The 16,506-nt window shown below is 40.9% G+C and overlaps 1 protein-coding gene across 9 annotated transcripts in view; it reads right to left on the bottom strand.

Moving 5' to 3' along the window:
• Positions 1 to 16,506, bottom strand: part of Large1 (LARGE xylosyl- and glucuronyltransferase 1) — a 513,859-nt gene that overhangs the window by 74,163 nt on the left and 423,190 nt on the right. For all 9 annotated transcript variants that reach the window (XR_013051265.1, XM_042277521.2, XM_042277520.2 and 6 more), the window contains one exon: positions 1,019 to 1,131. Coding sequence is in view for 8 of the 9 variants with exons in the window: in XM_042277521.2 (XP_042133455.1) it covers positions 1,019 to 1,131 (113 nt within the window). In the remaining variant the exon portion in view is untranslated. The remainder of the gene's footprint in view (positions 1 to 1,018; positions 1,132 to 16,506) is intronic.

The raw sequence follows: 16,506 nt of genomic DNA, 5'->3' as shown, positions 1-16,506 counted from the left end.
ATAGGGAGCAGGTACATTCCACAATGATGGTAAAGATGGTACTCATGCCTCACTTGTGAGTCTGATTCCATAAAGAATGAACTTTGTGAGGTGAAGAACCTGGGTCCTACCACTGGAGACATGGCTCAGTGGTTAAGAGCACTGGCTATTGTTCCAGAGAAGCCAGGTTTGATTCCCAGCAACCTATGGAGGTTCACAAGCACTGTAAACTTCAGTTAGAGGATCTGACACCCTCTTCTGGCCTGCATGGGTGCCAGACAGACATGAGGTCCAGAGACATACATGCAGGAAAAATATAATTACACATAAAGTAAATAAAGAAAATAATCAGGTCCTTTACTTACCTGTCATCTTCATACATGTCCTAGTATACAATGTCCAGTGAATATTTTTTGACTGAGTGTATAAAAGAACCAATGAATTGAGACTCATTCAATTATTAACAGGAGTCTTTGAAAAACAGATCAGGTCTGCTGTAGTTTGGGGTCTGGGATATTCTCCCAAAGGTCCATGTGCTAAACTACTGGTTCTAAGCGCTGGATTATCACTGGAGGTCTTTAAACCTTTGATAGGTCGGATTTAGTGGAAAGTTTTAAGGTCACTGGAAGAACACATGTGAGGGGGATTGTGGGGACCCAGTGTCTTCTTTGATGTCCTTATTGTGAGGCGAACAGATATGATCCTCCATGTACTCACCAGTTTTATGGTTTTAGACCAAGAGCAATATGGTCAACCAACTATGGGTTAAGCCTACTAAACTGTGATCTAAAATGAACCTCATAATCCAGGCATGGTGGCACATACATGTACATCCCAGAACTTGGGAAACAAACAGGAGACTTGCTAGTTCAAGGCAGCCTAGAGTAAGTATATCCTGAGAATTTTTTTGAGAAAAAAAAACAATGAACTAAACCAAATTGTAACAAAAACATCTTACTCAGTTTTACTATAGTAACAACACAGTATGCACTAACAGGAGGGTACTCAGGTGTAAGGATCCCTGTCACTGGCCACTCACCTGGTCAGCTAAGGAGGTAGACAGCATGCCCATGAGTTCCCTCTCAGCTGTCAGCCTCCACATCTGTTCCCATTTCATCTTGCGCAGCTTATCCAGAAGCAGTAGTATCACTCCTGGGCAACAACATAGGATAGAAGAAGACGAGCAACCAACAGTGAGATGTCACTAGACATATCAGCCACTTTGAGACAGCCTATTTACCTGCAAGGATGATTTTTCCCTCCCAAATCTCAGGCAGCCAGCCTTCATCATACAGGGTGAATGGTCTGTAGATGAAGAGTCATGGCCTCAGCACCAGGCTATGCCAAATACTGATCAAGTGTAAAACTAAATCACATCTTTGAAACATACTCACTATATACGAAAGAGTATTAAAGTAAGTAGGTACCTACCTTAATTCCTAGTACTTTCTGGAGTTATTTTGTGGTGACAGTTGTACTATTGGGTTAAAATAATAAATTTCTATTATTTATGTACTATTTATAAACTATTATCACAGTAATAATAAGAGATTGTGCTGTGAACTTGATGTGCAGTATATATCTCATAAATACTAGTTTCTCTTCTGTGTTTTCTCTGGAGACATGACAACCTTAGTATGACTGACAACCTTAGTATCACTTGCACAATACACACCATTTGCTTTTTTGCTTTTTTTTCAGGAAAAAAGTACAATGCCTTCTCTACAACTTTACTCTGATTACATGTTTCAGTTTTAGTTATTTAAATTTTTTTGTGTTTGAATGTTTGCCTGCATGTGTGTACATGTGCATTTGGTACCCACAGAGACCAGAAGAGGGTGCCTGATTCTCTGAAATTTGAATTACAGTAGGTTGTGAGCTGCTGTGTGGGTGCTGTGAATAAACTCAAGTCCTGTTCAAGAGCAAGTGCTTTTAACCTCTGAGTCAACATTCCAACCTTTATTATCTAACAGTACTGACCAGCCACACACCCTGGCCTTGGTGTTCCTGATTTCAGAACAGCTTTCCTTGGCTCAGTGATAATCAACATGTGTGTCAATCAATGGGAAGGCAGTTCTTATGCTAGGTCTTTAACACAAATGTTAAAGCTTTGTGTTTATAAGAAATTATTAACAAGAGCCTATTGTTTCTTTCTCATCACCTCTTTATGGTGAATTTTTATAGGGCTGGACTTGAAGCAAATGGAGTAGGTGTAGAGAAATTTTCTACTGAATACACTCTTGTCTTTGGAAAAAGGGGAAACAATTAAATGTAGTATTAAGGCCAGAAAACTCAAATAAAGTCTAACAAGGAATGTGTATTTTGGCTTAGCTGAGTGAATTGAAGGCAGTTATCTACCAACAATTTAGTCCAAGTGGGCAGAAAAAGCCAAATTTGGAACAAGAGGCCATGTGGCCAAGGTGGTGAAGGGAACTGCTACACATTTGGGTCCCCAAAGCAATTCCAATCATGATGATTAACTCAGAAGGGCCACTGTCCAGGCTGCTAAACATATTGGTTGATACCTACACACATATCTCTAAGATTCCCAGAAGGAAACTGAGTTCCTCCTCCCTGGCAGACATACATATTGACTCTAATAATTTTTACTTATTCTAGTGGTACATGTTTGGAGAAAACCACTATTGACAGAAAGTTTTAGGCAGAGAAAATTTGAAAAAAATGGTAAGAATAGAGTGACACAGAGATATATATTTATGAGTTACAAGGTGAACTGATTACCTATATCCTTCATGCATATTGGCTTTTTTAAAATACCATATGCCTCAATGCTCCAAGATCTTTTAAAGACAAAAATCATTCTTATTTTGCTAGAGGGGAAACTGAGAGGCTACTCAGGCACCTGCCTAATTTAGAGTTGAAAAAACAGGTAGACCACTGTGGGTGTGCCTTACTCCAAAGCCAATGCTTCTTCACTATTCCACACAGACCTGAGCCCCAGAGCCATTTGAAGCCATGGGATGACTTCTCCTCCTCCTTTTTTTTTTTTTTTTTTTTTTATTTAGTTTCTACATAGGTAAAAATTAGGAAAATACTACTTGCCTCACCAACACTTAAAAAACTGATGCGTCTTCTTGTGGTAGCCTGATAACGTTAGCACACAGCTATCCCAAGAAGACTGGTAGTGCTTGCCAGTTTACAGTGTAGATACTCTTAGCTTGGGGCATTTGGGTAATGTGGTATCATTGACATGGGAAGAAAATCAGATGATTGGCGCCCCACCCCCACACACCAGAGGATGCCAGCCAGTTCCACTACACCATAGAAATTGTTCCCTAAACAAAGAGATATTTTAAGAAAGAGTAAAATTCTCTCTCTCTCTCTCTCTCTCTCTCTCTCTCTCTCTCTCTCTCTCTCTCTCTCTCTCTCTCTCACACACACACACACACACACACACACACAGAGAGAGAGAGAGAGAGAGAGAGAGAGAGAGAGAGAGAGAGAGAGAGAGAGAGAGAGAAGTATATTGCTATGATTGGTTTAATAAAGAGCTGAATAGCCAATAGGTAGTAGGCAAGAGGTATAGGTGGAATTTCTGGGCAGAGAGGAGGAGATAATCCAGGTATAGGGGAGAACTCCAATGAGGCATGGAGGAAGTTGGACATACAGAATGAAAGAAAGGTAAAAGGCCATCTGGTAAAATGTAGAGTAATAGAAATGGAGCAATTTAAGATATAAGAGCTAGTTAGGAAGCCTAAGTTATAGGCTGAGCTTTCATAATTAACACTGTCTCTGTGTTAATATTTGTGAGCTGGGGGTTGGGGGAGCAGAGAAAGACTTGTTATGGAACAGGGATCAGTGAAAGGAAAAATGAAGGAGAGGAGGATATATGACTAAGAACCAAGAACACACAATAACACATGTGTATGAAATGCCATAATGAAATCCTTTACCCTCATGCTAAAACTATTTAGTAAAAGAGTCTTATTTATTTTGGGAAGAGAATAAAATAATTTTTTGGTGAGGTACAAAACAGTGATATAAGACTATGTATATACAGTGTATAAACAATACAGTGATATAAGACTATGGAGAAAAAAACAGACCCTAGTCTAAAGTGTATGAGAGATTTCATGAACTGTTAACTGAAAAAACTAATTTAAGTTGGGTAAGAAGAGAGGCTGGGCAAGCTACAGGTGGTAATGAAAGATCTTAAGGAGCATTCTTAAAGGTCTAGAGAGGTCTATGTGGATCTTTGAACTATGGAGTCTGAACTTAGCATCAGCACTTTTAAATGGCACTACGTCTTGGTGGATAAGGTGGCAAATTTTGTTCAGCACTGACAACAAGACTCTTTGGAGAGGTTGTAGAGTCAAGAACCGAGGACTAAATGAAGAAACTCAAGACTGTTCTTCCAGTTTCACAGATATTAACTTTACATGATGTAGCTTAATTTTACAATGATTACATTTCAAGCCAACAAAAAATGTAGAAGTTAATGTAAAGAATACCCTATACCCAGGCATAAGAAATGCCAAAAGTAAAACATGATTGATGAATCCTAAGATCCACCATCGCATTGTACCTGCTCCTTTCCTCAGACACAACCAGTCTCCTGAGGGGGCTGTTTTATGTCTTTGTATGTTCTCACATTTTTTATCTCTATCCATATGGTAGTAAATAATATTTGGTGGGATTTTTTTGGTGTATGTGTTTCATATTGCACATGCTCTATTCTAACTTGCCTATATACCTACTGTTATCTTTTAAAAATATTTAAAATATTTTATGTGTCTGAGCATGTTCATGTATGTTTGGGTGCATGTGTAAGTGTATGTGTACGTATGTATATATACATGGAGGTCAGAGGACAATCTAAGGTATTGTTCCTCATTGAGTAATATCTACCTTGCTTAGTTATTTACTCATTTATTTTTTGAGATTGGGCTGGGAGAAACAGTTAGGAGAAACTTCTAAATAAATGCCATTTCGATGAAATCCAAAAGAAGAACAGGATTGATATTTAGGCAAGGGAAAGAAGAGTGAATGTCAAGGGAGACAGGCTCTTCCCTGCAGGGCAGTGGTTTCACTGGAGAAGGACATCCAACATCTATCAGATTATAAATATTTCCGAACATATCTGAAGAGCAGAGCTTAACAGAAAACAATGACATGCTCCCTGTTTTTTGCCAATGAAAGATTAAAAAGAGACTGGGAAGAACATTTATCTTTGCTCATAAATCCATAATTAGTTACAAGTTATTTATACAATACATATCTTTGCAACCTCAGACTGATGCCCAGAAGGAGCCCTCTGGAAGAGGTGCCAAGGAACTATCCCTAATGGGGAAGCTTAATGCAAAAACAGAACATTGCAGCCACTTGGGTAACTAAGGTCTGATACCATTACACACTACCAAGGATCCCTGAAAAGGCCACTGTGTCTCTGAGCCATAGTTTCTTACTTGTAACCTAGAGACTATCTCACCCCAGTGGCAAGATGACTTTTAGAACTGAAAATCAGATCTTTAAACACACCTTGACTATTAATGATACCCATGGAAAAACATAATCTGATAATTGATGTCCATAACTAGGAATTCATTTTCATGTCCAACGCCTTAACCACTCGGCCATCGCTGCCACAGGGAATTCATTTTCTAGCTTGCATTCATATATCCACCCTAAATATCTTCAAAAATGTCTTCTCTCTGTGTAATGAATTGAACACTTGAAATACTGACATATTCCCAGAACCACATCCCTCTTACTCTTCTTGTAATATGCAACTTAACGTGTTATAACCAACCTGTGGTTATTCGGAAACCCCTTGAAGTTATTTTAAGTGACAGCTAAAAGGTGCAATCAAGGGAAAGCAAAAGTAATAGTAAAGGAAAGGAGATCCACCACATGGAAATTTATGTGCATAAGTTATATTCTTGAGCAATAAAAACAGCACCTAAGGATGTCAAATAGCAACACAATGACAAAAGCTTCTAGGAGTTTGTAAAGAGTAAGCAGAAGAGCTGAAGAATGGCATATTCAAGAACAGAATTCCAAATGAAAAGAAGAAAGCCAACACAATGTTTCTAAGAACTAGAGAAACTTCTGCTATATATTGACCTCAGACCTATGCTGTAGAGAGATATACTAACTGACCACAACAGGCTTCCAAACCATGAATGGCATGTAATGGTTTGATAACTAAGTTCTGAAAACTATACATTTCCTCATTAAGGTGACTAATTGCTGAATGTGCACAATTCCCACTGTAATTAATAAAAATTAATGCACATATATACAAAGTTGGGACAAGACTTTAAAGTGAACACTGGTCCAAATAACGGAACTGGTACTATAGGAAATGGGACCTTTTCAATTTCATACTTAGTTCTGACATACATGCTGTGCCCCAGGTCAGTCATGGATGCTGTTCACTCTTTAGCAGCCTGGCAGAAGGTGGTGCCAAAAGCTTGACTTTGATCTTTGAGATCTGCTGCTGCATTATCTGAGTATTTCCAGACTTGCTGTTGAGGTTCAGTAGTGTGGAGCCTGCCCTTTGCGTTAGGGTGTTCTGTATAGAAGTTTGTGGTCTTAAATTTGACAGGACCTCCCAGTGCCCTTGGCTAGGATGTGTGGGGCCAGCAGAGTTTTTCTCATAGCTGTCATGCCAGGAGCATAAGAGACCAACATGAGATGAATAAATAAATCAAAATTCAAAGGTTTCTCCTGTGAACATCTGGTCTAATGGTAGACTTTTTTTTTTCCTATAGATTAGAAGGTAGGGCTGTTCTCCTATGTACCAACTGTGTATGTAGTGGCAAGGAGAATAAGATCTATGAGAGAGGAGAAAGAAAAGAACCCTTTAAAACATTGCTTTGGTTTGGGTTTAATATCAGGTTTCATTGCACTGTAAAAGGGAGATGAAGCTGAAGACAGCGGTACTGAACTAGCATCTACCTGGTAACTGCTGTCCATGAGAGGCTGGATACTTTATTTATGTGACCTCTGATTCTTGGACAAAACTACAAGGGAGATGAAATGTTTCCCATTTTAGACATGAAGACTAAGGCTCACACATGGCTACACAGTTGCAAAATTAATCATATTGTATGATTAGTGATCTTTCAAACATGGCATGTTGCTCCGTGTGTGTGTGTGTGTGTGTGTGTGTGTGTGTGTGTGTGTGTGTGTGTGTGTACACAAATACGCTCTTAAGTAAACAGGGAAGGTCTGGTTCTACCAGTGTAGTTCTTCCTGGAAGAAGAGTACTTCAGTGTTGCAAGGACTGAAGGAGACCATAGGGCATCTGCAGGTGGCCCCTGTACAGATATGGCAGGAAACCGGCATGTAAAAAGTCAGATGGCAGAGCTTCCTGAGGAGTGTCTTGCATGATGATGATGATGGCAGGCATGACCCTGTGTAAGCGATCATAGTCATTGGCTAGAAACTAGAAAGACTGGAATCAGGACAATGTTTCAGAGTTGACTTGCTGAATGTCAGAGCAACTGTCTTCTTTCTGCATATGAGCACACCCAACAAAACTCTCAGCAAGTATAGGCTTAGTTCTTGCCAGCAAGGGGAACTACTTAAATTTCCTCAGTACATTAGTCATTTCCTTGTTGCTATGATCAGATACATGATGAAAGCAACTTAGAAAAAGAATTTCAGCTCACAGTTTGAGGTGGTATGGTTGGTTTTTAATGGTGGGGAAGTTGTGGTCCCTGTGGCTTCGTGGCAACAGGGGTGTGAGGCTGCCTGCACACATTTCAGAAGACTGGGAAGCAGAAAAATGAGAATGCTGATGAGCAGTTGGCTTTCACTTTCCTCCCTTCTTATTCAGAATGGAATCCCAGCCCATGCGATGCTGCTGCCCATATTCCAGTTCCCTTCTCAGCTACTCCTCCCCGCAAATTCACTCAAAGGCATTCCCAACTAATGCCCAAATGTTTCTTAATCCAGTCACACTGACAATCAAAAGGAACCATCAAACCAGGCAAATGTCTGAGGTCTGCATGACCAAGACCTTTCTTAAGGGAAGTTTTCCTTTCCCTCCCTTCTGCTCTTAGTTTCTTTCTTTGCAGCCTGCTTTCATGATTAAATTAAATGAAAAAAATCAGCCTAAGATGGGCTTGGTAAATCAGACCACAGGCTTCCTTGATTCAAGGGGAGAAACAGAGGTTCCCAAGTGGCTACATAATTCCAATAGACAAGACCAGTTCACAGCGGGATTTGGATAAAACTTATTCCTTAATTCAGTGTAGGATGTTAGTATAGGAAACACAGTCAAACAAGTTGTGAAGATGGTGGGATAAACAAAGTATTTGACATAACATATGGATAGGGAGCCACAAAGGTGTTTATTTACCAGGAATTTGGATGCTATTGTGTTTCCCTTTGATTAGTCCTCCTTGGCTTCTGCCTGCACTTCCCCATCACCACCTAATGATGACTTGTTCCTAAGTCCTCTGGTGGTTCTTGTGGCTTTGCAGGTCAGACCAATGAAAATGCCCATGTACACCAAGCAGATGCTTCATGGGAAGCTCTGAGGGCACATGGACTCTTACTTGAAACATTTATGAATGTGACCCTCACAATAATAGCTTTCCTTCCTTCTGCTTTGAAGTACTGGGGGTGCTTATGATAAACCTGACCCAATAATGAAGGTGAGTATATTAAAAACTACTCAGTTTAAGATCCCTGCTGATTTTTACCAGGGAATCACTTTTGATTATAAAACTAAAGGATTCTGTGGTCTACTTTTACTTCTTTTCTTTTTTTCTGTTTCCTAAAAGCTGAGGGGGGTAGGCAGAGAGACAGAGATAGAGAGAGGGAACATTTAAGAGAGAGAATGCTTGAGAGTGTGAGGCAAAATCTTACCTAACACCCTCTATTTACTTTTGCTGGTTTCTTTCTTTCTTTCTTTCTTTCTTTCTTTCTTTCTTTCTTTCTTTCTTTCTTTCTTTCTTTCTTTCTTTCTTTCTTTCTTTCTTTCTTTCTTTCTTTCTTTCTTTTCTTTCTTTCTTTCTTTCTTCCTCCCTCCCTCCCTCCCTCCCTCCCTCCCTCCCTCCCTCCCTCCCTCCCTCCCTCCCTCCCTCCCTCTCTCTCTCTCTCTCTCTCTCTCTCTCTCTCTCTCTCTTTCTTTTTTTGTATTAAGTATGGATGGGAAAAGGTATAGCAAATGTTCAAACCCTACAAAAGGCTGCTTGTAGCTAGAGTTTTCCTGCCTTGCCCACAGTCAGGACAAATCTTTGTCACCTGCCAGTCCCACAGCTGCTCAGACCCAACCAAGTAAACACAGAGACTTACATTGCTTACAAACTGTATGGCCGTGGCAGCCTTCTTGCTAACTGTTCTTATAGTTTAAAGTAATCCATTCCCATAAAGCTATACCTTGCCACGTGGCTCGTGGCTTACCGGCATCTTTTCATGCTGCTTGTCAAGGTGGCGGCTGGCAGCGACTCCTTTTCCCTTCCTGTTCCCTTAATTCTCCTCTCTGTTAGTCCTGCCTATACTTCCTGCCTGGCCACTGGCCAATCAGTGTTTTATTTATTGAACAATCAGAGCAATTTGACACACAGACCATCCCTCAGCAGCTTCTGGTCCTTTTCTCACATATTTATTCGTTCAGTAAAAGCTGACTGGGTGGCTTCTACAGGTTAGCTAACTGGTATTCAGAGATAAAGAATACAATGGGTTCTAAGATAGAGTACTAAGGACTGTGTCTGAATGTCCCTAAAAGGCCCAGTGTCAATAGATTTGATTTGTTTGGCACTAATGGGAGATGGTAAAACCTTTATGAGGAAGGGCCTGTTAGGAGGTCTTTACATTATTGGGGGTACAGTATTAAATGTTGTTGTGTGATCTTTACTCTATAACTGTTCTCTTTTGTTTCCTAGCCAGGAAATGGAGTGTTTTACTAAGATGTACTGCTTCCCTATAGTCATTGGTCAAAATGCTCATGGTCCAGAATCTATGAAATTATGAGGCAAAACCAAACCTTCTCTGTTTATAAGTTGATTGCCTCAGGTGTTTGCCACTGCATTGAAAAATTGGTTAACTGAGAAAGAAAGGTACAGTCTAGGCAGGAATGTTAAGTGCCCAACTCAAGCCACAGGAAGTGCTCCTTTTGGGAAGTACCTTTATCCTTCTCTTCAAATCACTGGGCAGAGCATCTTCAGTATGATTGTGACAGGGTGGTCTAGGGCAACTGCTCAGTAGATAAGAGCACTGGCTGCTCTTTCAGAGGATACCAGTTCAGTTCCCAACACCCACATGGTAGCTCACAACCATCTGCAACCCCAGTCCAGTCTAAGGGATCCAATTCCCTCTTCTCACCTTTGTGGGCACCGGCACACATGTGGTACACATACACACATGTCAAAACACTGATACACATAAAATATATTTAAAGAAAGATTGTGACAGGGCTACGAATATGAAGAATTTGGAGTCTGGCAAAGGCCTTTCATCAAGATCTGCAGAATACTTTTATTGTTTTTATTTTGGCCAATCAACATTTTATGAAAGAAGAAAATACATTTAGAGATCACAGGGTATAGCTTTTTTTTAAATTTAATTTATTTATTTAAATTTTATAATATATTTAATTTTACATATCAGCCCTGTCCTGTCCTTCCTCCTCCCACTCCCCCTAACCCCTGCCCTGCTGTGGGATGTTCTGTATGTCCTGTGGGAGCCTGTTCTCGGGTTCCTCGTGGCTTTACCCAGCAGGTCCGCATAGAGGATGATTAGGACCACGGGACTGAGTGCAGGTGTCTGAGATGGCTGTTCTGTGGGATGGTCTGTATGTCACGTTGCTCTGAATGGTCAATAAATAAAACACTGATTGGCCAGTAGCCAGGCAGGAAATATAGGTGGGACTAACAGAGAAGAGAAATAAATGAACAGGAAGGCGGAGGGAGACATTGCCAGCCGCCACCCTGACAAGCAGCATGTGAAGATGCCGGTAAGCCACAAGCCACGTGGCAAAGTATAGATTTATAGAAATGGATTAATTTAAGATATAAGAACAGTTAGCAAGAAGCCTGCCACGGCCATACAGTTTGTAAGCAATATAAGTCTCTGTGTTTACTTGGTTGGGTCTGAGCAGCTGTGGTACTGGCGGGTGACAAAGATTTGTCCTGACTGTGGGCCAGGCAGGAAAACTCTAGCTACACTACAGAACCCTGAGATATAGTCCAGTGAAGCCTATTTTTACACTCACCCAGTATTTGCTTGGCTCTTTCTTGTGCATGCCCTCTGCTCTCTCTGCTCCTGTATTCTTACTAGTTTTATCTTTTGAGAGCCTCAGATCCCTCCCAGCAAATTCTCTACTCACCTGTGCACTTATTCTCCACCCAAATGCCAATCAACGGCAAGATTCATCTCTTTCCCTTATCATTCCTTTACAAGTGTCTCCACCCTGAGATGCCCAATTCTCCAGGGTACAGATGAGGTCATTTCCACACATCAATGTCTATAACAGGCAAAGCAGGCAAACTCAGAGGATGCTTCTGAATGACTTAACTAAAGGAATGAGTTCCAAACAAGCCAGGGCCCTGCCTTGTGTTACTCAATAAAGGCTCAAAGACCATTTGCACACAAACAGTTAAATGTGCAGTGATGCACAATGCTTAAAACCAAAAATCCTCTGGACTTTTGATGAAGCAGAACTTGGGTGAAAGAAGCTTGGCAGCTGTCAATCTGGCCCTTGCCTTCAGCCATGACAAAAGAGGCCACATGTCAAAATCAAATCTTCAATTCAATGACCACCCTTTTCCCACATGATGAAAAGTCTCACAAACTTTGCTATTAGGAAGTTTTCTCAGAACGAACTCAGGTCTAAGCAGAGGGTTCTGGGAAAAACATGGGCATTGTGAGAGACATGGGTATGAATCAGATCTCTGCAACCTCCTTGCTAGATGACTTGGGGAAGTGACTTATTCTCTCTGTCTCTGCTCTCATCTGTGCAATGTGGGACAATACAGCCTTAATCCTTGAAGACAAGCTTGTCCCTAGGGATATTCTACTTCTGCTGATACTGACCACAAACCAAAGATATCTTTAAGTAAATAAAGAATCTGAGTCCATTTGTTGTTGATAATTCCCAAGAGAGGAAGGAGCCGGGAGTAAGACAGATAAACTTTGTCTTATCTCAACTGACTCCTCTGCTCCTCAGCTCCACACCAGGGTCATCAGGACCACTGTCCTTTGTGTCAGAAGGAGCCACAGGAAGCTGGGGTAGGGCAATTGAAAAAAAAAAGCAACTTATTTCTCTAAGATATATTGATAGAGATGTGTGTGTGTGTGTGTCTCAAAGTCCTACAATGGCAGGAACATTTGGAGAGAGAAGAAATGTGTATGGTAAGGAATTGCTTCTCAGAATGTATAGCAAGTCAAGCACAGAGATGCATGTTAATAAAAATCTTATTGAAATGGAAGAGAAGGGTCGTGCAAAGTTGCCACTGAATAAGGACTAATTAATAGGAAGTAATTGCTCAATGTTCTCATTAAGTTGTAAAGTAACAAAGATGATTGAAAGTCTCAGCCAGGTATGATCCTCGCCACTGTTGTAGAATAAAATGCAAGGGTCTGTAATCATTCTGTCACATTCCAAGAAGTCCTATAAAACTCCTCCATCTTATCTCAACTGATTCCTCTGGTTTCCAGTTCCAGTCTAGGCCAACTTAATATCAGCATCAAGCCACTTTGTTCTTGTCTCCAGGTTCTATGTATGGTTAGTTCCAGGTTGTTCATTAGGTCTTGGCTGAAATGTCACTTTCACATAGAGGCCTGTCCCTATTGTCATCTATCATAGATTCTGGTCAACTGCTTTAGGTAGTAATCATAATATACTATTACTTTCTCTTCCCATCTTGGCTCCCTCTCAAGTGATAATGAAAACCTCAACAAATGTCATACATCAGCACCAGTTAGGAGCCACAAAAAGCTCTATGGGCCAGTTGTGGCTCCACTACCAATGTGTAAAGCAGTAGGAATTTTGAATAAACTCTGTAAGACTCCTTACATTGGGGATTAAGGAGATAAAATATGAAAAAATACTAGCATAGGCTAAGGTACAGAGTCATTCAACATGCATGGAAGATGCTGGTAAGAGTATACAATACAGGTCCTTTGTGCATTCCTTTCCTGTTGCATTAGGCACTTTTCTTTGTACCTCACAAAAAGAAGCTTCTGGGAGGAAGGGTTTATTTGGGTTCATGGGTGTGGTGGTATTGTGTTCCCCAAAATATTGTGTACCTTAATAAACTTATCTGGGGTCAGAGAACAGAAAAGCCACTAGTTAGGCAGTGATAGCACACGCCTTTAATCCTAGCATTCCAGAGGCAGAAATCCATCTGGGATCTCTGTGAGTTCAAGGCCACATTGGAAACAGCCATGCATGGTGACTCACACCTTTAATCCCAGAAAGCAAGCCTTTAATACTAGGGAGTGATGGTAGAAAGCAGAAAGATATATAAGGCGTGAGGACCAGAAACTAGAAGCATTTGGCCTGGTTAAGCATTTGGCTGGTTAAGAATTCAGGCTTTTAAGCAGCAGTTCAGCTGAGAGCCATTGGGATGAGGACACAGAAGCTTCCAGTCTAAGGAAACAGGACTAGCTGAGGAATTGGCAAAGTGAGATAGCTGTGGCTTGTTCTGTCTCTCTGACCTTCCAGTATTCACACCAATAACTGGCCTCAGGTTTGATTTTATTAATAAGAACTTTTAAGATTCCTGCTACATATGGGTTAAGAGAGTATAATGCATCATGGCAGGGAAGGCATGACAGAGGAATGTGAGCTGGTCAGTCACGATGTGTTTACATTTAGCAAACAGAAAGAGATGAATGCTGGTACTCAGCTTGCTTTTTCCTTCCTATACAGACTGGATCTTCAGGCGTTTGAGATGTGCTGCCTACAGTCAGGTTAATCAAACACTTCTGGAAACATTCTTACAAATACACTCAGAGGTGTATTTTCTAGGTGATTCCATATCCCATCAAGTTGATAATGAAGATGAACCTTTATATTTGCCCTATGTGAAGACAGATGGCCACTGTTAAACCATTTATGGCTAAGGTAATCCACTCTACTTAATGAAACGCCAGTATAAAAGAATCTCTGGACAGGTTATTAGCTACAATAGGAATGGCCTGCCATTGTATCATCAACTAAACCCTATAAAATAAATCCAGAGATTATGGAAGAGAGAAATAAGCTTTGAAAACAAAGCAAAGAACCAGAAACTTCATCCAAGTGAACATGGGATGAGCTAGAAGGGATCCAGAAGGCATAGTCTCATCTGATCTCTGGTTGCTTCTCACATCTGACATGAAGTCTTCCTCATGCCCATATCATTCCCATCATGCAATTGTCCAGCCATATTAGCATCCATGGCTAGATTCTGTCTATGCGTAGGCTTCCTGGCCCATGTTTCTTTCAATCATCCTTATGTCCCTTTCCCCACAGACTTGTACACTCAGCTGCTCCTTACCACTGGCTCCTTTCCCTAGACCATATTTCTACTTTGGAATTTTTCTCTCATTCACACCATTTCAAGAGCCTGCCAGCATTTCCTTCTCATTCTCAAACCATCAGTACACGGGTTTTGAAATGCTAGTGTCCATTATGAATGACTGCAGAAACACTTGGGTTTTATGCATTTCCCTCATTTGTGTTGCAGAAAGGTCTAGCAGCCCTTAAATGCCGGATATTGACACCAATCTGTGCCACTTGGTTCCACATGATCTGCATTTTCAGATCACATAGGCACAGAAATCCTATGTAAGAATGCATGGAAGAGCATGGTACTTTGGTTTAATTTTCTATGTCCACAGAACAGGATTTGATGGCTGTACCAACTCTTATGGGACTTAGGGGTGAAAATGCACCGTCTCATTCAAAGGTACTGACTGACAGGTGTCCATCTGCCAGGACCTACTGCACACAGAAGGTAATGAAGGGTTAAATAAGAGCAAGATGTCCTGGGTATACCATTCTTGCTCCTTTACTCTGTATCTCATGTGTACATCTCTCCAATCAAGAGTACCATTAGCCCCTTGCTATTTCATTATTTTTTGACTCCATAGGAAACTGTACATAATTAATGGGAAGGAGGTACCTGATATTTACTGATAATCGATACTGGTTCTACATCAGTAGGTTTTTATGTTACATTTACAGCAGCTTAGTTAGACCTCATAGCAACCTATTAACACTGGGCTATTATTCCCATTTATCAGATGGGGAAAAATAAGTGACACAGACAGGATCTTAACTCAGTTCTTCCAGATCCCATTGTTTCTGCTCTGCTGTAAACTGTTGTTGTTGGACACTCTTGTTCTTAAAGGGCTATAAAGTAGATAATTTTGGCTTTGGAAATCACAGGGTAGAAACTGGCACTTCTCATGTTCTGTCACCATGACCCCCAAACAGCCATGGACAAACAGAAAATCAATGATGCGGTAGGAGTTTTATTAATGGACACTGACATTTGAATTTCATATAACTTCCATGTGTCACTAAGTGGATTATTTTATTCACCTTCCCCTGTCCCCAGCAATCTAAAAAATGCAAAATCTATCGGTTTCAGGACACAAAATGGGTCATTTTTGCCCAACTTCTGCTGCAGAGAGTCAAATATTCACTAAGAGACAGGAAATCATCTTGGAGCATAGTGGTAAATGTTTTAAGGTGTATTTTCCTGGTCACCCCAGCTTGATCCTAGGCTTCAGACAATGGGCTCTGTTTGTTTCCTATTTCTTTTGTATTGGGGCCAGGAAATAGCTGAGTCTATCTCTACCAGACTGGGTTTAATAAAAACATGGGTTCAATAAGCAAAGCCTTCCTTGGTAGAGCAGCCATGCAGGGTGAGAGATGGGTATTTCTCTTGGATAATTGCCTTTGCTGAGATTCCCTTCACTTGAAGCAATCCCTCAGGGACCCAAGAACAAATTCAGGATCTGCCCAGCCATTTTGATTCAAATACATCTGACCCACTGTGGTGAGATGCAGGAGTGGAGGGAGGGCTTAGGGGGACAAGAACTGCTGTTTAGTATAAAGTGGATGACAGGGAACAGCTCACTGTATGCCCTATAAACAGGAGGCTGATCTTCCTCTCTTTATGAAGTCACCCGCATTTTAAGTTGGATTCTGTGAGCCATGAAGAAGCACAGGAGAATGGGTTGGGCACAACAAGAGGGACAGAAAGGCCTTCTGCTGGTTCCTTGCTATATATCCTGCAGGGTTTTCCCACTTACACATTCTAACTCTTTGTAACTACATATCTTTCTTGACAGCCTTGGCAGTCTGTGGCCTGTCTTCTCTTTTCACATAAGTGTCCCCAGCACCTTAAAAGGTGAGGGATACTGTGCACTGTTAATTATCAATAATCTCTGCTAAATGAGTGTCCACAAATTCAAGCAGCTGTGAAGCCCAAGAACCCAGTAACAGCAAAAGAGGGCTTTATTAGTTTCTTCCGACCACTGTGATAAACCACTATGACCCAAGGCAACTTATAGACAGAAGGGTTTATTTGGCTTAGGGTTCCAGAGGAATAAGAG

Source organism: Peromyscus maniculatus, chromosome 5, assembly GCF_049852395.1.
Source record: "Peromyscus maniculatus bairdii isolate BWxNUB_F1_BW_parent chromosome 5, HU_Pman_BW_mat_3.1, whole genome shotgun sequence".
NCBI lineage: Eukaryota > Metazoa > Chordata > Mammalia > Rodentia > Cricetidae > Peromyscus > Peromyscus maniculatus.
This window is presented reverse-complemented; position numbering and strand designations above follow the sequence as displayed.